Raw genomic sequence first — 24045 nt, 5'->3', positions numbered from 1 at the left:
ATTTTCACCAGCTCTCGGTAAATGCGTTCTCTCAACTCCACAGGCAAAGCACGAATGTTCTCTAGCAAAGTATCCATGAATAGGTCATACTAAATCCTCTTTGGTCTGACACAAGAAATGTACTCTTTGCACAAACATGGTTTCACTTCAGTGTCGAATTTAAATCGTTGAGTCACTAATCTACACATTACAATTCGTTCAGAAGTTTCCTCTTTCACTAAGTTGACATTGTGTTCAAGATGTTGGTAATTCGTTAACTCTTCCTCTGGAATTCGATGCAGTACGTTTACAATGATGTAACTACAATCGTCCATACCAAACCAATCCTTTTTAAAACTAGAGGATCGTTGATCAATGTCTGTCCAATGGAACACTTTCAATTGAATCAATCCTTGTATAGCCTTCAGGTACCAGTGGTTCAAACACCGGTGACGTAACGGATGCAATTGTTCTTTACGTTTCACTTGTATTTTGACCAGTTCTCGATAAATGCGTTCTCTCAACTCCACAGGCAAAGCACGAATGTTCTCTTGTAAAGTATCCATGAACAGATTATTATGGTAAAAAGTTACTTCAATGTCTCGGTCCCACTAAAGGTAAGTAATGACAATTCGGTGACCATCGAGCATGTTCAACGTAGGCCGAATCTTGCGGTTCCCAGTGGTGAAGTGACACACCGCAACTGAAGCACTTGACTTTATCTCCTTCGCCCAAGTAGAAAAATCCGGCTCTGGCTAATTCTTCGGGGGTCGGTCCTCCCAGATACTTTGGCCATTTTCCTTTGAACGATTGAAGACGATTTTCAAAGTCGCAGTATTCCGACAAACGCACAGGGAACGAATATTCGTTTTTCACAGGTTCGTTTCGATGAGGGTTGGGTGACAGGAACAGGAGTTTGCTCAGGGCTGGATGACATCCGTAGGGGGGTAGACGTGAAGGTGAACATTCCCCTTTAAACCCGGTAAAATGTCTAAGAGGACGAGCGGCATCGCTTTCGCATCCCTCAGGTTTGACACGCACAGCATCACTTTCCATGACAGGGGCAGTGAGAACAAAGTTCCCATGATGCTTTACGGCATCGCTCAGGTCACAACGTACAGCATCGGTCCCATCGCAAGGCTCACAATCGCACTCGTCTGCAAACTCCGTTACGCAATTACAATGGTAACCACATGGACAATCGCAGTTTCCTTCAGGACATTTTCCGTCGCAATGCCTGGGTCTTATCCATCCAATATTAGTCACACTAGAGGAAGATACAACTTTTTTACAATCCCCAAACTGAAACGATGTCTTTTTCAAAGTATTCATCTTGTTCGCTCGGTCTTGGTAGTCCCAATGAACTATCGATCTTGACCATAGCCCCCTTTTTATACTAGTCTCAATGCAGTCTCCAGCTTGTACATCTTTCCTTTTTTACGTTTTTTATGTCTTGTTTCGGAAGGTACCGTCTCTAAGGTACCGTCAACATTGTACCGTAGTGTAATGGGTGGAAAGGCCATAGAAAGGTAAGGGCAGTGCGGAGACCATCGAGTATGTTCCAGAATAGCTGAATCTTTATAGATACATAGATCCATTCGTAACTTCAGTCCGCAAGCGAAACACTGTACCTCGTATCCCAATCCTGACTCAGGTCCCAAGTAGACAAATCCTGTTCTAGCTAAAACATGCGAAGAAGGTAATCCTTCCCTATCCGTAGGCCATTTCTGAAACGTGTCCAATCGACGGGCACAATCACAATAGTCAGGTAAGAAGACTGGAAAATGGTAGGGTTTGAACTTGGAGTTCTCATCGGGTTTCTCACTCGATTCTTGCTGTGGCGAAGTCATCTTTCTGGTGGGTGGCTATCCTCTTACAACCAATGTTTTATACCAACGTGTCCATACGGTAAGGTGAAATGATTGGGAAGTCGAACTCGCTTCTGGTACACGATTTGATAGACTTTTTCCAAGGGTCGACTGACGATGTGGTGAGTGGGTAAACGTACAATTTTGTTCGGTTGGTAGGTGGTCACTTTAAAGTTTCCATCCTCTCCCGATTGCAAGGCTTCTTTCAATACCCCAAAGTTGACCACTCGACTGGTACGATAATTCAGAGTCAGTCCTTTCACTTTGCACGTCGTGTGCACTTCTCCTTGTTTGTCACGGTATTCGTAGCCGTAATTTTTGGGACCGCCACTGACAAAACTTAGAATCTTGTCGTCGGGATGCTCGTCTGTCCAGGCTCCTAAACGGTCTCCTTCGATGTTAGGGTGATGTTGAATCGGGTGATGGATGTAAATGCAACTGTCTGTGTCAAAGTACAGGACGCGTTCTTCTAACAGTTCTAAAGCTTCGTACAATTTTAAGCGAGCATGGGCTGTCACGTAAGCCGCAATGATGACATTTCCAAAAGGGTCGTCTTGTACAAAGTCCAGATCTTCGTAATTGACCAAGATCAAATTCTCTCGAACGACGTCCACGTGTTTCATGTATTTGGTTTTGTCGTGAATCATCTGGAAGTAGCGGGAAGGTTATGTCAAATATTCCGTCTTGGGTAAGCACGGTCGTTGTGCCATTTTACCCCACAAGCAATTTAACATCACTTTGGCAAAAGATCGCCTGCCTTCGTTTTTCTCGATGTGGTCTAAAGTGATGCCTTCTTGTTCGTAGTATTTCTCTTTGAATTGTATTTGGTCTTCGGGAGTGTGACACCAGGAAGGATAGCCGCTGGCTTCTTGTTTCAGTTTCAAAAAGGCATCCACGTAGTCGGCGAAAATGCCTTTCTGACTGGGATCACCCTTGTGGTATTGTTGTGTCTTGGGAAAGTGGCAAATTTCGTACACTTCTAACAGTTGGTATCCCATGTCCAGAGCTTTGAACAATTCTACGCTGACCCAGGTTCCCGTCAAGGCCCGTTCTTCCTGGGTGTGCTGACAAGGCTGGTCTTGGTTGCACGTTTCGGCACAAGTACGGCACAATGGAAACATCAGTTTGCCTTGACAATGGTGAGGTAAGACGGGATGGTATAGGTTCGTGGGAGGCAAAACTTTACACTTGATCAAGCCTTCGTATTGTCGAATGTTTTTCAGGTCGATGTGTTCCGTTAACAATTGCGGGTGCCCTACAGGAAAGCGACAATATTTGCACACGTAGGGATACAGCGAACACACGTCCAAGTTTTTGATTTCTTCTCCTTTCTCTTCGTCGGCTTGGTACAGCAAACAGGTGGCATTGGTCCTTCCTCCGTACAAACTATCCATCGGGTACAGCGGGTCCATGAACTGGTAACTTTCCACGAGGCGTTTAAACTCGGGATCGGTTTTCATACGGTGATCGTACTCGTGTTCCCACATTTCCACCACTTGGTATCCTTCCTGTTCTAACTTTAGGCGACGCTGACAAGTGTCCTGGTACAAGTCTTCCATGGTTCGTTGTAAAAACTGATTTTTAGTGCTACGGTCAGGGTAACAGACGGGACATCCGTGAAATAAGCAACCGTTAAACTCGTACACGATCTTGGGGTTTTCTAAGTCCCAGCCATCGACCGAATACGTTCCGATGGTCTTTTCGCCCCCTCCGTTGCGGGCATGCTGAATCCACTTGTCTTCCTTGTCGCACAAGTAATGTAACCAACGTAGGGCTTTGACCGAGTATTGACGTTTGACAAAGTTGGTCGTTTGAGGACTGATGACAGCCACGGTCTTTTCAGGCATGAATCGTTGTCGATACACTAAGGAACACGCTTTGGCAATGGTGCAAGCTTCTTTCAAAGGATCGACCCCTCCGTGTTCCATGAACAGTTCTCGAAATTTTCCACAGCAACGCCGTAAAATGTCCACGTCGGAACGACAATACTTTAGCATTTCTTCCTGAAAGTCGAAAGGGTCCGAGGCGTGAATCTGGTACCAAGCGTAGAAAGCTTCTCGTTGTTCGGTACGCATGTTGTCGGGGTCGTAATAGTGAGCCTCAGGTAAATGGGGTAGAACGGCGTGTTGATTGGCTTCCGTATTGAAAAAGTGTGGAAAGTACCCTTTAGCCATTTCTGTCATTCCAAACGTTTTAGGCATTCGACTCAAAGGCATGGCCAAATAGCTCATCGAATCTTTAAACTGTACTTGTCCCACTTGCATGAAAATGATTTTGGCTCCGTTCAAAGTCACTTTAGGACGCTCGGTGCCTTGTTCCGTATAGTATCTGAGAAGAAACTGTCCATCGTATCCGGAGAAATTGTGAGCCATCACCGTGGCATGACGATGACAATCTCCGTAACGTTCGATGTCCTCTTGGCTCCACGTCTTGTCGACGGGGTCTAAGACCCATTGGGCAAAATCGGCTAACGTGTTTGGTCCCCGAAAGATTTTTTCACGCCCTCCGGGAATCTTGCTACAGTGAGGGCAATGACTGAAGATAGGTTCTTGAATGCACTTCTCGCACGCTCGATGAGCCACGCAAAAATTAGGAATGTGAATGCCGGTCTCTTGCATGCATTCGAAATCGAAAAAGATGAAATTGCCTTTCTTCTTGTGACCGTCCTCTTTCTCTGGTGGGGGTTGGTATTTTTGCACGTAACATTCGTGTTCCAAGTCCACGATGTGGTGACAAATGTGACATTTTTTCTTTCCTGAACATACGTGTGCCTTGGTATTATTGGTACGTATGCCTTGTCCACACGTAGGGCACAATCTCAGGAGTTGACAAGCGCATTTCTTCTGTGAACCTTGCGTCTTCAGATGTTGTTGGTAACAGGTAGGGCTGACAAACGTACGCAGACAAGTGGAACAAGGCACTGGTTCTTCGCTCAGACAGGGTGGAGAGGCCAAACATCCTGAGCATTTCCATCCACAATGTTTGTGTTGCTCTCGATTATTATAACCATAGTCACATTTCTCACAGTAATATCTGTATCCCAGGAATCCAGTGATACTGGTAATGGTATCGAAATGGTCATCGTGATGATAAAGGTGAATGTATTTTCCGTCCTTAAAATCTTGGCCTCGAAACAATAGAGGCCCGCGCATTTCTTGAGGGTGCACTTTCAAGGTGTAGCGTGGAGCTAGGACATCTTGCAATTTTTGCATCTCGGGAATGCCACAAGGTGTGTCTTTGGGCAATCCGGCTTGTTGTAACAGGAGTTCTGCTTCGTTTCGTTGTTTGGCTCGGTCGGAACGTTGAATAGTGTTCCAGGTTCTTTTCCATTCTACCGTGTCGTTCTTGTTGGCATAGGTTTGTCCCACCACGATGGCACGGGCTAAACACATCTGGTCATGAGGGTTGTTAATTCGGACGAGACTCGTTTTGGTGTTGCGAAGGTCGTCCACCAATAACATCTTTTTGCGTCCTGTCCCTTGAGGAGGAGAGACGTGGGTCATGTCCAGTGTGGCTTTACCATCGGTGATGTCAAACTGATCATTAGATTGTTGTACGTGTTGAATCTTGTCCATGACTTTGGAAGCAGTCAATTCTGCAGGGGTGCTAAACTCGATCCAAACAGGGGATTTCAAACCGTCGTGTTGTATGGAAAGTCTCAAGCGATCGTCTTCTTTGGGTTGACATTGTCGCTTGAGTGCAGTGAGCAAAGAATCCCACACCTCAGTGATGAACACTTCTGCTTTCTCTAACGGTACTTCAGCCTTGAAATCTTTAAACTTCACCGTGTATTTGTAAGCCGTGGTTCTAAATTTTCTAGAGGAGCGCTTTTCCGTCTCTCGAATGGAATAGTACTTTTCAGGGTTAACTAAGGGTGGTGAACTTGGTTTAGAGGTTTCAAATTCTGGTTCACTCATGTCCTCTTCAAAATCACTGGCATGAATTTGTGCCAAGATTTCAGCCCTGGTTCGAGGCGATAGATCACGTTTCTGCCTCTTACTTTCTTCTTCTTCTTTCTTCTCGAATGAATGGGATCGTTTCATCTTGAAAGCAAAACGTCAAATGACTCAAGTTCAAACACCATAAACTACTTTATAGTCATAGCAGACCAGCGTATATAAAAGGGTGTGTGTCTTATCCTTTCACTATTCATTTCACTCTCAAGCCGAGCACAACGATGGAAGAGACTAACCAGATGGAACATTTCGTCAGAGATTTGCGAGGGGTCATTAGAAAATTCTCTTCAGACCAGCCTACGGACTACTCTCCTTCCTTTAGAGATAAAAGTCAAGATACTTGCTATATCCGTCAGAAGAAAGGGCATTGGTCTTCAGAGTGTCCAGACCGTCAAAAAAGAAAAAAAACAGGGGATAAAAAAGACAAAAGTCAAGATACCTGTTATTATTGTAAAGAAAAAGGACATTGGTCTCCAGATTGCCCAAAAAAGAAACAAGAGGAGTCAGAAGAAAAGAGGAATTCTTCAGAAGAAGAGAGGGATTCTTCAGAGGAAGAGAGGGATTCTTCTGAGGAAGAGAGGGATTCTTCTGAGGAAGAAAGAAGACAGGTGAAGAAAAAGAAACAGGAGAAAAAAAGAAGAAGGGAAGAAAGCGAGGAGGAAGAAGAGGAAAAGAGTGTGACGGTGAAGAAATTCAAAAAACAGAGAGACTAAACAAGGAGAAAAGAAGAAATCAATGAACTTTTTATTAAAGTGTTGTGTTGTGAATTGGATTGTAAAAAAATGGAGAAAAGAATACATGAATGATATAAGGTAAGAGTCTTTGAGTTTTGATTTTAAAATAAGAAGCTACACTCACGCACTCATACACAGACACGTACTATAAGGGTAAAATGGGTGAGGTTTTTTTTGAGTTATTGGCAAATTGAAATTGTATTTCTTTTCGAGAAATGTGGGTGGCCCTGAAAAGGGCTTTTTTTCTTTATGGTGCAGGGGTGAGTTTAAGCAATCAATTTTAACTGCCTTAAGCCTTTGCCACGGCCAAGGCCTACTTCTGGACTGCGTAATGATGATAATGATTGGGTTGAAATCACTAAGGGTGGTACGGTAGGCTTAGTCACAGGGTTGACATGTTTGGCTCGGGAAGGTCGTATTCTCTTCGGTCGTGATAAAGAAGTCTGATACATTTGTTTCAGACTTCTTAACTCCGCTAAAATGTCCAACAGTACCGTGACCGTTTGATTTTCACCCTCTTGTTTCTTTGCTGCTACTTCTTCTTGCTGTTGTTTTTTTCTTACCTCTTCTTCTTGTTGCTGTTGCTGTAGGAGAAAAGCCTGTTCCGCTTCCTTTTGTCGTTGTATAAATTTCTCCAATTCTTCTTTCTGTCTCTGTCTAAAATTCTCCACTTGCGGTAATGAAGAAGGTAACGAAGGTTCCGGAACAAATTCTTGCGAGGAGAGAAAATCCACAAAATCCCAATTCACCTCTTCTGAAAGTAAGTCCGGGTTCCCTTGGGCGGTCTCCCCTGCTGGTGCACCCCACTGGATCGTTTTCTGAGTTTCCGTCATGTTGAATCACTATCGCATAGATTGACTGCACACAAGCGCTAGCGAATCTATATTGACTACGTGACGTCACAGACTGCTCTCTTCGGATTGGATGCGGGCTGACTGAATTCTGTAACGCGTGTTTGGATTGGTGAATGAACTCAATCCGTTTCAATCCTTTCTGTCCCTATAAATAAGCGCAGTTCACTGCATTGATTCACCTATTCTCGGAGCCTCAACATGTGGACCGACGTTGAATCTTCAACCCTTGTGTCAACAATGATGTTCAGGACGGACATGCTCATGTATGTCCGATCCAAGTGGACCGTTGTCCACAGGACCAACAGCAGCCTGTGGATAAGAAGAGTCTATATAGAGAGACAAGGTTGCCTCAAGAGGACTCTGATGTATGGCCCTGCTGTAAGACGAAGTTTGAGGAAAAGAAGATGTCGCAAATGCCCTTTATGCTAAGGGCATATTAACATAAACCAAAGGCCCTTTTCAGGGCCAGCCATATTTCTCGAAAAGAGATAGCCTTTCCATTGCCTACCCCTTTTTTTAAATTTTTAAATTTAAAAAAAAATCCCATGTTCCATTCCCTTTGTCCCTAAACAACCCCAAACTCTATTCCCCATGTTAAATTCCCCTTGTACGTAGAGTGGCCCACGATTTATTGCCATGTTAAATTCCCCTTGTACGTAGAGTGGCCCACGATTTTTCGCCATGTTAAATTTCCATTGTACGTAGAGTGGCCCAGGGGTCCCTGTAATGCTAATTCCCATTGTACGTAGGGTGGCCCCTTTCACTACTTAAGAATTAAATAGTAATTACCTTCATCGATTGTCTTTATTCCTCTGTGATCTGTCATGTCAGTATTAACATCGCCAGGACAACACTGGAAAATATATTATATACATTTTTAAGAAAATATCATATTCTATACAATAAAAAGAAAATATGTAATAATAATAGTAATAATAATAATAATAAACAACGCATGCTTTGTATTCCTGAACAAAATGTACTTCAACATTAGATTTGTTTCAAATTATAATTCTGGACCGAATAATTCAAAAGCAGTGAATTAATATATTTCATACATATATCGCAATATATGCAGATAAGTTATTCGTCATAATGGGATTGACCACTTTATAATTATTACGTACTTGTGAAATAGGAACACGCACAAGGAATCGTTTGCATTTGTAACATACACAATGGAGGGAATAGTGTCATGCCTGTATGCTACTGTCATATACTGTGACTTAAAGTTCTTTATACAGTATGTCATGCCTGTATGCTACTTTCATATACTGTGACTTAAAGTTCTTTATACAGTATGTCATGCCTATATGCTACTTTCATATACTGTGACAAAGTTCTTTATACAGTATGTGGTAATTATGGAAATCACGCACTATCTGAAGCAGACAGCTAATCAAAATGGCTGCTTCCGTGTCCTCAAAAAAATAAGCTTGGCTAGTCTAAAGTATAATAATATTAGGAGTTATTAAAAAAGGGTAAGTGAATTTTGCCGGAATAGGCAATACCAGCTTCTGCTAGAGAGACAGATACGAAGTAATCGACTCGTTTTCTTCCAATACACCCTTTGAAGTCCAGGAAATGATCATGATCAAACCAAGCTAGCAGACTTTTGATAAGTGTGCATCTGAGGTTAGGTCAAGCCGCATATTGTCCAACGCAAATTACATCCATTGAGCTGTTACGTATATTTAATTTAATTATTTTTCTGTTGGTTTTAATTTTTTAAATTCCATTACATATTACTGTAATGTAACATTGTTTACTGGACTTGACCTTGTCCAAAACTGAGTTCATTTCTGTTTGACGTGATTGACTTTTTATTTAATTTATGTAAACATGTTGATTTGGGTCAGCGCTTTGGAGAAACCAAAGTGAATTTTATAGGCTATTATGTTTTAAATAAACAAGGCTCATTAAATCATGCTAGAAAGTTATTTTCCATTGGGTGTTGGATGTTTTTAGAGAATGCTAATTTGTGACCTGAGGTCAAACAGAGAACTATAATATCTTGTGACTGTCAGAATTTAGTCGTGCTTTGTGATCAGTTTGTGCTGAATTTATTTGCTTAAAATTATTGAATTCAAGTGATTATTTTCTCTGGAAACACAAAAGTGCTCTGACAAAATTCTTGGATAAAGGTATTCACTGGAATCGATACTAAATTCCAGCCTGGAATAATATTTCTGAGATTCAACCAGAGACTGCTGACACATCAGCACTTCGCTGACTATTACATACGTCATCGCCTTCAAATTTTGATTTCATCGGGACTCGAACTCAGTTTCATTCAGGACGTTTTATTACTATGACTTATTTTTTAATTTTTGGCTTATATTTGGATTTAATTCACGAAACTGTAAGTTCTTTTTTATTTTTCACTTTGTATTCTTGGGAAATAAATTATTTTCTAAAGTTTACAAAGCTCGTTGTTTTCACTCTTTTCTGTTACTTACTTTAAGAGCAAAGACTCGTAACAAAACATACACCAAAACAAAGAGAAATCTGTGAAATTCTTTTTAAAAGAAATTCAAGCCCTATTCAGATTACGATATCGTAGAGCAGTACCATAAGAACTGACCTATCAGAATACGATATCGTTGAGCAATAATATAAGAATTCACCTATCAGATTACGATATCGTAAAGCAGTACCATAAGAAAAGACCTATCAGATTACGATATCGTAAAGCAATACCATAAGAACTGACCTATCAGATTACGATATCGTAAAGCAGTGCCATAATAACTGACCTATCAGATTACGATATCGTAGAGCAGTACCATATGAATTAACCTATCAGATTACGATATCGTAGAGCAGTACCATAAGAATTTACCCATTTCGATAGCGGAGAGAAATAAAACAATTTACCGAGTTCACAACAATGTCTGGCCTCTTGGTATCTTTGGTAAAGTCTTTGGCCTGGATATAAGAAACGACCCTCAAAGCAATCTTAGAAACGCCGTATGCGACTTTTGCCCATCCCTTTTCTTCCACGGTGTCTGACTTGGCAGCCCTTAAAGAAGGTTTTAAGTCGATATGTCTAACATTTCATCAATCTAATTATATGAGATATCCACAGTCTTGCGTGAAGATATGATGGACACCAATAAAAGGCCATGCTCTGCTAACGCTGCGGTTTACGAATCAAATTACAGCTTTTAAAATGTTGAATGGAAGACGCGTAATTCGGAACATATCGTTACTAACGACAACTCTCCCTAATACGAATCTGCAATGCTATATTTGATTGACTGCTAAAAAAGAATATTTCCGCTAGCGCAAGGATATTTATGATGCGGTGTGAAAATGCCTTGTAAACAAAAGAAGTGCAAGCCCTCTAGGACCAGCCAGACCCGAAAATGGGGTCGGATGACTTTTTAGTTAATGATATCTAGCTTTTAGGTTTAAAAGTAGATTGGTTATCAGTGTTAGCGTCATTTGCAAAAGAATTCTTGGAAATATGGGATGTACATTTAGCACTCATATCTTTAAAAAAAAAATTATTTTCCTTTCGATCGTTCTTTTTACTTTCGTTTCTTTGCAACCATTTGTCTTTACTCTTTCAAGGATCAGTTTCCAGTTTATTTCTTGCACTAGGAAGTAGAGAGAGTGGGTAGAAAGTTTCTTCTTTCGTAAAGATCCATTGTATCGTTCGCAAAGATGACGATAACGGCACCTATTCTAGGTTTTTCCCTCTGTAAATGGTTGAATTGATATTTCAGGTCAGGGACGGCTCCTAGACACCTTCCGTCTTTAAAAGTAGCGGAAGTTTCTTCTGTACATATGAAAGAGATGAAAAAGAGTGTAGTTTGTACAGTTTTTGCAATATGATGAGAACTAAGTGCACATAAACGGCCCCTAAGCTGTAGTTCTGCTGTTTGGGGATAACGATGTAAATGCGGTCATGTCACTAAAGGGAATCGCGCATAGGTTGGTCACATTTTCTACGCTGTTACGCGGGAAATACCGTGTTAAACATATTTTTTTTGTGTCCGATAATACCTATGTTCCTTGCAACTTTACACCTTTGAAGTGTTGCCGGATACTTAACCAAACGAAAGAAGCAGCCGATAGAACCTACAAAGGAATGTACTGTCACTTGGCAAAGGAGATGAAAACCATCTTGGGATCTGAAGTTGCTGGTTACCAGCGTTTGATAGTTTGGGACTATGATAACAAATTTTGCTTGGATAAGTTGCATATCAGGAAGACCTTTGGTTTAAAGGTATGTATTTGTCTGCTAAAAGACCGTGGCACTTTTGCACTTCTGGTACCCCGTCTAATTACATGTTATAATATAATAAAGAAACATTCAAACGGTAACTATGGCTAATCAGTACCACGTGAAGTCTTATGCAGAAATCGTGCTATCGTGCTTGCTGAAAAATTTCAGTTGTGTATTTGTCGGTGTATATGTTATTTGCCTTTTCGAGGATACGAAACCTTGTTTTGTAGCTGTTCTCTTTTTCGATTTCGTTTGTATCTGTTCACAGAGGGAAATAGAAGGCCAGGTCCTGCTCCTTTCGTTCTTTTCTTTGAAACAACTTTGTTGTCAGCCATTGTGGCGCTACTGGGTCAGTTGTCGTACCCAAACCACTTCAAAAGAAATAGAAACCTTGTCATTGGCAACCTGTCGGGCTTCAACACCATCTTCTATCTCCAAAATGAATCCCCCTAATAGGACCTGCCTTTATCGCTACAAAGGGATGCACTGTTCTGCGGGGTTAGCAATCACCAACATTATTGTTTGAATCGTTTGGAAGCTCATCCCTTTATGAAATGCAATTTGCCCGTTAATGAACCTTCAAATTATTGCTTAAATATGTTCTAAAACAGATGCAACATGCCGCCCTTTCGTGGTGGCTACACTCAGTATTAGGGTCCAGCTTCAAACTCTAAACTCAGTCTCAAAAAGAAAATGTGGTCCGCGTAATCAATGGGCTCCCTATTCCTCTTGAAAAAAGGTTTGAACACTTGTTGGGAGGATATGACTCTTCCAAACTACAGCTCTTAAATGAGGGGATTTATATTTTGATTTCATGTGGGGCACGATGTTTTCTCTTATCCATTCAAATTCACAATCTTACATCAGTCACACAAAATCCGGAGGTTGTTTAAGAAAAATCCACAAACAATTTTCTACTGGCAGATTTGTAGGTACTTTCAAGACTCCCCCTTCACTCTCTTTCATACGTTCCCTCTCGGTTTAGTCGCAAATGAAACACTTGGTACTTTCCGAATGATTCACCACTCGTCATATCCTCATTGATCTTTCTATACATGATGGTATGCCTCCAGCAAAAGGTTTAGTTAAATATAACTAACTGTGGAACACGCTATAAAAATTATTAAGAAATTTGGTAAAAGTTGGGTTATGGCTAAAACAGACATAGTTAGGACTGAACTCGGATAACATGCAATATTATAACAAGCGCCTTCCTATGGGCCGTAGCGTCAGCTGTCAACATTTTTAATATGTTCGCAGTGTACTACAGTGGATTGCAACTCACACTGGGCTTTTTCTACATGCTAAATGTTCTGGGTGGATTTCCGATTTTGTAATCCAACACATGCAAGGAGATATTTGACAAATTCTTGATGCTTTGTGCCGATACTGAAATTTTTATGTCTGCGGAGGAAATTTTCTTTCCCATTCCAATAATACTGGCTATACATTGAATTCAGACAAGATGGAAGGCAGACTATTCGTAGATAAACTGCAAAATTATTACAACCTACTAATACCCTGTATTCCAAAACTCAAGATGGCACCAGACAATCACCAATCCATAACTGGTACACCGAATTTTGCATGTGTAGTTTTCTTGCTTTCTCGAGGCTGCTGATTGATATTGACAGTAAGTGTGTCAAACCACATCACTTCACGCATTTTACAGTGTCGGGTTGATTTCAGTTGTGGTGGACATTCCTGAAAGAATTCAGTGTTTCATCTTTATGACTCCCAGATCGCTCTGGATTAAAGTGACGTTTATTTCCACACTAGTTGGCTTTGGAAATGTGCTGGGAAATGGTTTTATGGTACATGAAATATGGAAAGGCGAGACCAAATTATCATTCCCTTTGGAACAATGTCCAATTATTCTAGCAATGAAAATTTTAAGCCCATCAACGTGCCAAAGATTGCCTTTACATTCACACAGACAGCACGGGGTTGGTTGATAGTATTCATAAGGCAAACCTAAAACAGGCTGCCATTATGTTCCTGAATACATGTCTGGCTACACGTCACATTATTTCTCGCTTGCATGTGCACAGATTCCGGACTTAGGCTCCATACATGGACCCAGAGAGAGCGCCAATATCGAACTTGATCCGTTAATTTTGATACTCTCCTGTATTGATACCAATTCAAATATAGCATACAGACGCAGATGGAATCTATATGAAGCTTTCACAGCAGAATAGGACAATGAAACCTCAATACAATTTTCTCAGGCTAATATGGCATTTTCCATTTCTAATCTCTGGTATGAAAAAATGCATTATGACCGGGCTGTAATCTCTTGATAAATATATTCCATTGGATTTAAACAAATTAGTGGACCCCGATGAACTCGTTTTCAATATAAACACTGCTACACTAATGCCACAGTAACGGTGCTATATTTCCAATTTCTTTATGCCGAGATTCTTTCTTTCCCCCTTACGGTCTTCAACCTAAATATTTGCAAAATATTGATTTTATAATACTATTGCTGACTTAAATTCTACCTAGGATGCTTGTTATTCTGTCCAAAACGCTTCATAAATAAGCAAACTGGGAATTCTAAAGGTCACCAAAAGATGAACTTTAATCGGTGTCTGTCGAACCTCTACATAGGACCGTGGAGATCTGGTTTTATTCTGATTGAACATCTCATGAAAAACATTACAAATGCAAACAATATTTAAACCAAAACGCAAACAGCTAAAGATAATATAAAAATACATAAACCATATCTGTTGCAAATTCGCATAGAAACCCACGCTGAAGAATAAAGAAAGCAAAGAGTCTGGGAAAGTGTTAAAATTAGAGCTGAAACATATATAAAGTACAATTAAAATAGAGGCGTACGTAGTTGGAGGAAACAAGAGAGAGAGAGAGAGAGAGAGAGAGAGAGAGAGAGAGAGAGAGAGAGAGAAACAGGTATCTTAAGGGCATACCGTGTATGAGTAAATTCAGGACAGTACGACGGACATACATCCAGGAACGGAAGGATAAAAGGCTTCCACATGCATGGATTTTCCGCTTTATATGAATATTTCGCTGCAGTTATTGACATACTGACGAATATTTCAAAAGTACGGATTTTAATTCATCAAAATGAAATTGTTAAACTTTAATTTCTTCAAAGATTTGGCGTTTCTTGCATATTTATGTTTACAAATTCCTGGTGAACTCAAAAATATTTCAAGCCGATGGGTAACTTACGCAAAGATACCTTGACTTTATCTGCTATTTGAACCAATTTTCTTATTGATTCGCTTTGAATATTGTTTTAACTGTATATGACAGTCGTTGTTCTTTTTTATTTTTACTTTTCTTTCTTCTTTCATTTCTTTGGCAAACCTTTTGTGTGTGGTGACACTGGCAAAGAGTCAGTTGTGATTGATACAGCTGGAAGGTTTGTATAATGTATTAGGTAACGATGTGGAAGAAATATTTAAATGTTATAGCAACAAGCATTAAACAGTCAGATGAAAAATATATTGGTATTATATATTAAAAGAATGATAAGTACTTACTCTTCGAACTCTCGAAAGAGCTTTTTAAATTGATCCATGGTAATGTCGGGATCCCGGATTCTGCATTTAATGGCTTCACTGCACTTAGGATAGATCATGGTAGAGGCCTCGCTTGATACGTTAACAACCCTATTAAATGAAGAGTTCAATATTAAAATATTTGTATATGCGCATGGATGTGTTGCAAATTAGTAACGATCTAGAGATATCAGTCTCAGCATCATACGTCGTTGCCATTCGGTTCAACTCCTGCTTTAACACCGACTTGTGCATCAGCATTAAATATCTACCGATTGCATAAGTTGGTCGAGATTTCCGGAAGGACCAGAACTACTAAGATAAGAAAATCACGCGAGATTAATACATACTTAGTGTCTTTGGTGCATTACATAGCATAGTCTGAATATACGAGGCACAAACTGATGAAATGTTCAGAGGACCACTTACCAATATAGCATTTCAGAGGACCACTTACGAATACAGCATAAATATCGCATTTTGAAATATATTCATAATGATAGACAATATATATTTCATGTAAAAATGCAGTACCACCATGTCGGCTAATTCTGCGCAACGATACGTCATTTCTGTAAACATTGAATCACGTGTTATTTTTGTTCAAAAATCCATTTTGTATCAAGAAAGAACGATCGTATTTTGATTAAGGAAAGTGATATTCATAAAGTGTACAAAAATATCCCGCATTTCGACTCGAAATTAATATGAAAACGTGATTTCTAAATGTCAACATGAAGACCCACTCCATGACCTTCTTGAACCGGTAACCCAGAAAATCAGATTTACTATGTATCTTTTAGAATCATACAAATAAAAACATTATATAAAAGAGGGAAATATATATACCTTAAAACAATACTACATTTTAATCCAAGTTTCCAATTTTGTAAGAAGTTGTCCCACACGTACAAAATCGTCTGCTACCCAATGTGTCAATTTGCCGCTAGAACATAAATTCTCAAGAAATTCCCCGGCGTATATGCTGTTTCTAAATTCTTTAGTAATTTTTTCACCATCAATAAGACGTTGTAAACACATTGCATCCTATTCATTGTTGTTTCTCTTCCACATAATAGTTATTTTTTATAAAACGTTGAACTTTACTAACTTTTTTACAAGATCGGTTTAGTTTGCTTAATATCTCTTGCCATTTATTGGCATTTTTACCTTGAATTTTGTAAAAATAGCTATAAACCTGACCTAATTACTCGACTGAACTGCTGACAGAAACAGTCAAAAGTAATGTATTTCATTTCTATAGCCCGATGGATAAACATTACATCTTTTCAATGCTGTGCGCGGAATAGGCCGACATATCACGAGTCAGGAAAACACGGGCGTGGTATCCCCTGTGTCCAAAATTAATATTATTTTGAACAGAATATTCTGGTGATAATTGCCTCTTTTCAAATGGTAAGCATTGCTGTATTTTATTTTCGTCAATCGGTCGAATTCGGTATTCGTTTTGCTTCAATATTGGAGACGGAAACCTTAAGTGCGCAGAAATACCCGACAGCATTGTACATAACCTCCGTGACTTATCCTTAAAGTATAAAAGTTTACTAGACATTTCTATGAACCAAATTATAGAGATTCTTGAGCTCTATGGTGTATGGTTATTGAAGGTCGGGAAAAAAACTGTGAAATACAAAACCGTATCTTTCTAAATTCTTTCTGAAAGTTGAACTTCTGTCAGAACTCTCGCTTTGTGAGGATTTTCTATCACTTCAGAGCTGTATTGTTCAAAGTACATGACAATATTTGTCATCTTGAAATTTTATTTTGGAGTTTGAAAACTGGCTCATTTAGATGCAAGAACGCATAAAGTGCAACCTCGCTCTTTAAACAAAAAAAAAGGAATTTCATTAAAAATGAACGTTATGACGAGCGGATAAACTGAAAAATGAATGTTATGTTGGCAGGTTAACTGATAAAATACGTATATCCGAAAGAGATTCCCTACATTAGACTGAGGTAAGGTCAGTTTTATCGTCTCAGAGTGGGGACGAGGTTTCAGTTAAAATTCCTACCCCACTCTTGCTTGGAAAAATATTTATTGTCTCTTCACTACCCACCCCCTGCCGATTGTCCATATGGTCAGTGTTCTTTGGGGAAGAATGCATTTCATTTTTAGTTGCAAACGAACATATTAAAGCTCGAAGACCCCCCCCCCCCCCACACACAATTAGTGTCTTATCCATTTTTAACTCTTGGCTTCAATATCCATGCTAGTTATATGGAATTATTAATGGTCAATAGCATAGACGGCAATCTTATCGCTAACAGAACCTATTCATCACATGTGCAACGGGACTGCCACAAGTAAGTTGTTACACCGCTTTACAGTATAAAGAAAAATTAAAAGAATGAACGATGCTTGAATAGATGGACTAATAAAGAATTCAATAAATCAATCATATACCTTGCATGGGGACGAAGTAAAGGAAATAAGGCATCACAGACGGCCAGCGTGTCCCATACGTTGACCTTCATCGTGTTCTCCGCTTGTTTTGCATAGGATATATCTCCCTAGGAGAAAAAAAAATCTTCTAACTGTCTAACTGACACATCGATTGATCGATCAATCGAGAAAAATTCTTTATCTGTTGTGTATGCCATAAAACCAAACGCGTTTTAACAAATATACAGAAACGCATGGTCTTAGAATGATATTGCAATCGTAAAAGATTATACGAGACAGACAGACAAACAGAAAGGCAGTCAGACAGACAGATAGACAGACAGACAAAGGGAGATTACACTCGTTAGACCGTCGACATTTGCGTCATAACAAGAATGGTGTTACCCAGGGTTCTGACTTCACTAATCACACACACACACACACACACACACACACACACACACATATATAATGTAACTAGCTAAAATCTGACCACCACGGAGGGCCTAAGAGGTTAGAGCGTTCTCCTTGGAAGCGGGAAGTCGCGGGTTTGAACCCCGGCCGAGTCATACCAAAAATTTATAAAATGGTACAAAAAGCTGCGTCGCTTGCCGCTCAACATTAGAAGGTTAATGTTAGGATTGGTCGGCCTGGTGTCAGGATAATTTGATTAGGAGGGGCCTGATGGTACATGTCTGTGGCATGATGTCCCAGTGCCAGACATCCCTATAAACTGCCATACTGCAGACATCGTAGCGATATGACTATAAAATTTTTTTAAAGCTACGTCAAAAATCCAAATTACACGCACATACACACACACACACAAACTACAATCTGAAAATAAACGCACCATAAAGCTATGAAACAAAGCAACAGAACAATGAACTCAAATTGGATTTAATTTTCCAACAGTAGGAAATATGTATTTAAAATTTTGAGTATATTTGTTTCCTATGCGTCCAGTAGAAATATATGAGAGGGGGAGAGAGTACTGACCATTTCAAATATTAAAAATAAATGAGACCCTCAAATCTCCGCCTCTGCTCCCTCTCCCTTCACCCCCCCCCCCCATATCACAGTAATTCTTTCTTAGATTTTTAGGAGGTGAAATTACATATACGAATTTGTCTAAATGATTAATATAGTTTCTTTTTATTCTCAAGATATGAAATACATGCAATGTTGTTAATAATTATCATGGCCACATAGAAAATACACGATTAAACTTATTCCACATACTGTTGTAGAACTCTACACCCTTTTTAAAATACGCCCATGGGAAGCAGAAAATACGCCATATTGAAGAACTGACACAGAGTTCTAGGTATATGTGAATATAATGGATGATCACTGACACAACATACAACTATAATAATAATAATAATAATAATAATAATATAAAAATATAACAATAACAACTACAGTATTTTAATGCATATTTAATGCCTGGGAATCGTGAAATGTGAGAGAAACTCCATGAGACTCTTGCTTAATCTAGAATAGATAAAGTAAAAGAAAATTTATCTCGTAATTTAATTTTTGGTACTATTTTCAATTTTTCTTCAATGAAATATAACCAATTTAGAAAATAATATCTTTAGTTACGTTTTGTGTGATTCCGTAAAAACTGAGAACCTCCGTCATATCTGCTATTGCTGCGTTGTTAATGAGGACGTCAAGTCCCCCATATTGTTTATGTAAGAAGGTCCTGAGGTTCTGTATACTGGTGGGATCACTGATATCCAATTGGTGGAACACAGGGTTCAGACCCTCCTTCCTCAGGTCCTCCACAGCTTTCATACCCCGACTTTCGTCTCTGGCTTAAAGGATGAAACAGGCATGAAAAAGCCAGTCGACAGAAAAAAGACAGAGAGACAAACATAAGAACACGTGTATATGCATCCATTCATTGTACCAGATGACCACCTTGTTATTTTTCTTATTATTATTGGTTTGTACTAGTATCATCAGCATTATTATTACTATTAATGCAATGTCCAATCAGTTTTTAAAGCACCAGAACCAACCCACCCCCATATTACGTGATCCACATATGATCTATTCCATGGAAGGTTTAAAATGACGTCGTCATGGAGAGAATCTTTGTTGGGGTTTGGACCGAGACAAGGAAATCTCAGTCAAGGGGTTTTATTATTTTCTACCCACGAGGTTATGCCTCGTGGGGAGACAATGTAACTCCGCGACTGGGATTTCCTTGTCTTGGTACAAACACCGAGATAGATTATTTGTCTCACCAAGTTTTTTCCAACTAGATTAAAATAACACTGTATCCTTGCAATTTAGTTAGCAGATTAAACTCAGTATTCATCAGGTACTATTATTGCTTCTCACTTTACATAAAGGTCATCATCAGGTTTTGTACTCTTTTATGAAAATATGAATAATTACCTAAGTAGAATCTAGCAATATATGCCGCTCTTAGAAAAGGAAAAAAATTAAGTAAAAAGTTATAATTGGTATTTATTGGAAGTATTGCGCAATGAGCGCCTCGAACCACGTGCTTTTGTTTACACTGCGCATTAAGATGAACATGTTAAAGAGGGAAATGGGGTGACCTGTCGACCCTAAGTACACAAGTTCTACGCATGAGAAAATAGAAACATAAAATCATTAGATATTATTTCTGTATTATCACATTTAATCGATGGATGTCATGTGAAATTTACAAGATTTATAGCCAGGCGATACTTTATAGTAAGGATGCCAAATTGATCTCTTTTAATTTTCAATTAATTCATAGAATAACTGTAACTAATAATCCGATTAACATACTAGACAATGTCAAATGCGATTTCTGTAAGAGTGAGAACAAAAGTATTAAACATCTAATATGACTGCAATACTATTTTGGTGTGCAGGAAGTGAACAACTGGATATTTTGTGTAATTTCTAGCTTATTCTGGTTAAATATTATATTTATAGTTGCAGATTCAACATGCAGAATCCGTCCATTTATATTCTCTTTTAAAATAGTTGAAATGCATAAGAAAATTGAAAGATGCACTGCTAAGTCAAATAAAAAAGAAGACCAATTTCTTCAAAAATGTATCTCAATTATGAATATATAGAACTTGTGTAAGAATCCGTTTCCTACTCGCAACTGGTTATTTTTAATTGGGTCTGATATGATTGGAAACAAGAACAAAATACTGCAATATCACTAAGTCTACGTCACCTAGACGATGTATAAGTGTGGTTGTGCATCTAAAGAGATTGAGTGCTATTATATCTATGTGTGAGCATGTGTGTATGTGTGCGTGTGTGTGTGTGTGTGTGTGTGTGTGTGTGTGTGTGTTTGTGTGTGTGTTTGTGTGTGTGTGTTCTTTCTTTCTTTTTTATGTACATTATATTTATTGATTGGATAACGAAATATGTTTGATTGCAAAGTGGCCTTGGGATGGTGTTCCCGACACAGTCGTCAACCTGTTACGGGGGATAATAGTTAAAATTATCACATGAACCATAAACAACATGCGGTACAGATAATGTGATATATATATATATATATATATATATATATATATATATATATATATATATATATATATATATATATATATATATATATATATATATATATATATAAACAGAAAAACTGACAATCATTAGTGCAAAACAGCAGCAGGGGGGGGGGGGGGCGAATCGGACATTTGTCTGAATCGTCATTTGGCTTAATTAATACTTTCTGCACTCAGCGGATCCGGTGTCGTCAGCGCCCGGTAAAAAAAAAGACGACGTCGTCGTCGGGGGATCGTCCAATCGTCATTTAGTTTAATTGATACCTTCTGCACTCAGCGATCCCAGCGTTGTCAGCGTTCGGTAAAAAAGCGCGACGACCGCGTCGATGTCATCGCCCCCCCTGCTGCTAAGTGGTTATTTACAATTTAACCGAATATTTGGTCAAGTCCGATACGATATCGTGTCCGAGGATCATGTAAATTTATCGTTACAAATCCATGTGGGGTCGACTGAGCATGACTAAAAAAGTTTCGAAAAACGTTAAAGTCCATGTCACCGCCGCACCATGTCTGCCAAATATTTCGTAGCGTGTGTGTATCAACGCCGTTGAATACAGCAAGAATATTACAGTTGTCTCTGATTACTTTTGGAATCTGAGTGTATCGTTGAGTGACATATATCACGTCAGTGTTTTTATGCCTGCCTCTGGAAAATATCCTAGCTGGGTTTTTTTGATTGTCTAACATAACATCATCGTACACGACTAGATTGTTAACGTCGCCATCAATATCATTGATGCCTGGTGCATCATTGATATCTGTAATAAACTCAATAACATTTTTTTCAGCGATCGCTGATGCATTCTCGTTGAAATCTTTCAACACCTCGTAGCATCGTTGATCATCTACGCTAGGAGCAACCAAATACAACTTATCCCACTTCATCCATCTTATTATTAAATTAAGTAACAATTGCGTCTTGCCGGATCCAGATGGTCCGATGATAATCATCCGGATCGAGTTTGGTAACGCTGCAACATGCTTAACCGGTTCTCTTGTTTTAGTCGCCGAAAAATCAATTATATTCATATCTCTATACATAAATTATGGATCTATATTGTGTGAAGTGCAGAGTGCGTACTGGCACAAATGATATGACAACCGTTACAACAAGAAATAATAGATCGGCGCTTACTGGTAAGTGTGTACAATGCGGTGTAAAGAAATTTAGATTTATTTCTATTAGACCCGGAGATGTTTTAAAAAAAAGCGAGGAGGTGATATTGCAGCCAAGTTATCAAAACTCCCCGGAACCCCGTGGGCAAAGTATTCAGGAGAAAAACACCTCCCAGGATATAGCTACTGTGGCCCCGGAACGCGATTAGATATCAGACTCGATGATCAAAATCAGCCCAAACCCGGTGAGTATCCAATAAACGCTATCGATAAGGCGTGTCATGCTCATGATGTTGCTTACAAAAGTAGCGATCTGCAACAGCGTCATATCGCGGACGTAAAATTAATTCACGCGCTAAATGCTATTCCTGATAAATCCTTCAAAGAAAAATTGGCCTCATGGTTGGTAAAATCGGCTATGAAAGGTAAATTAATGATTGGAAGCGGAGCTTCTCGCGCTGGTAATTGAAAACGCTAGCGTTTATAATAACAACATGGAATCCATCTATTATTCTCCGAGAGGATACTGGAAGGGGAAGGCCGCAATTGGTAAGCTTGCAAGCGCTGCAAAAGTAACGAGGGCCGTTGCGGCTAATTGGTTATCCAAACAGGCTATATGGCAAATCTATCTACCACCGCCTAAACAAATCAACTTTTCGCGCTTTGATGTCATCGTACCTAATGAAGTTCATCAGGCTGATATACTATTTCTGCCGCATGACAAAGGTTACAAATACGCGCTAACCGTAGTTGATGTTGCGAGTCGATACAAACAAGCGGAGCCGTTGAAAACAAAGTCAGCAACTGAAGTGGCCAATGCGTTTGAGCGGATTTATCGAAGAGGTCCTCTGCGCTGGCCAAATCTATTACAAGTTGATCCTGGTAGTGAATTTCGCGGCGCTGTTTTATCAACGCTGAAACATCATAGCGTCGCGGTACGACGAGGTCATACTGCGCTACATCGTGATCAGGCAATTGTTGAACGATTCAATCGGACTCTTGCTGAACGGTTATTTGGGTATCAATACGCGAAGGAATTCATCCAAGAAAAACGATCTCGTGAATGGGTTAAAAGGTTGCCAGGCGTAATTGCCGCGTTAACTAACGAGATTACCCGAGCAATCAACATGAAGCCCAGCGACGCGATTAAAAAAAAGTATATACCCGGAGGATCAAAAATAGATAGCGTTTCCAAGCCGATTCTCGGCGATGTCACTGTTAGATATCTATATGAACCAGGAGAGCTTGAAGGCGGTAAAAAAAGAGCTACTGATCCTATCTGGAGTGTTACCACACATAACATATCAACGATAACACGATCAACTAATAGACCACCGATTTATAGACTGGATTCAACTGCCCCACAGCGGGGGTTTACACGCGAGCAACTACAAGTGATACCTGACGATACTCAATTGCCCCCGCGTGGTCTTAACTAGCGCCGTTGCGTCTATTGCACTCAAGACAGGTCAATCTCACGTTGTTTTTGACATGACCGAGACTGTTATCGATCCTGTCCACGGTAAATTGGCGAGCGTCTTTATCCAAATAACGCCAACGCATTACACAATTACAACTCGCGCAGTGATTATTTTGTTGTTGTCGTAACGCAATTATTAATTCGGCATCAATATCAAAACGCCGCTGTTTTTTTTTATCCTGTTGGCGGTAACCCGAGAGTTTTCTATCAATGACGCTTGCATCGATGGTGACTCCGTCACTGACTCCGTCACTGGCTTCGTCACTGACTCCGTCAACAACAATTCTTCGAAGCTGATTTATTCTCCGTACTCGGGACACCGCAAGATAGACTAGATTT

General features: G+C 39.6%; 1 protein-coding gene across 3 annotated transcripts in view; it reads right to left on the bottom strand.

Annotated features, from left to right (window-relative positions):
* Positions 1–24045, bottom strand: part of LOC149796762 (carbonyl reductase [NADPH] 1-like) — an 84578-nt gene that overhangs the window by 16385 nt on the left and 44148 nt on the right. For all 3 annotated transcript variants that reach the window (XM_089961419.1, XM_089961420.1, XM_089961421.1), the window contains 5 exons: positions 19177–19391; positions 17590–17696; positions 15147–15275; positions 10269–10413; positions 8181–8244 (listed from right to left, as the gene is read on the bottom strand). In XM_089961419.1, coding sequence (XP_089817545.1) covers positions 8181–8244; positions 10269–10413; positions 15147–15275; positions 17590–17696; positions 19177–19391 — 660 coding nt within the window. The remainder of the gene's footprint in view (positions 1–8180; positions 8245–10268; positions 10414–15146; positions 15276–17589; positions 17697–19176; positions 19392–24045) is intronic.

This window comes from Sinohyriopsis cumingii, chromosome 6, assembly GCF_028554795.1.
Source record: "Sinohyriopsis cumingii isolate HCF-2022 chromosome 6, ASM2855479v2, whole genome shotgun sequence".
NCBI classification, from domain to species: Eukaryota; Metazoa; Mollusca; class Bivalvia; order Unionida; family Unionidae; genus Sinohyriopsis; species Sinohyriopsis cumingii.
This window is presented reverse-complemented; position numbering and strand designations above follow the sequence as displayed.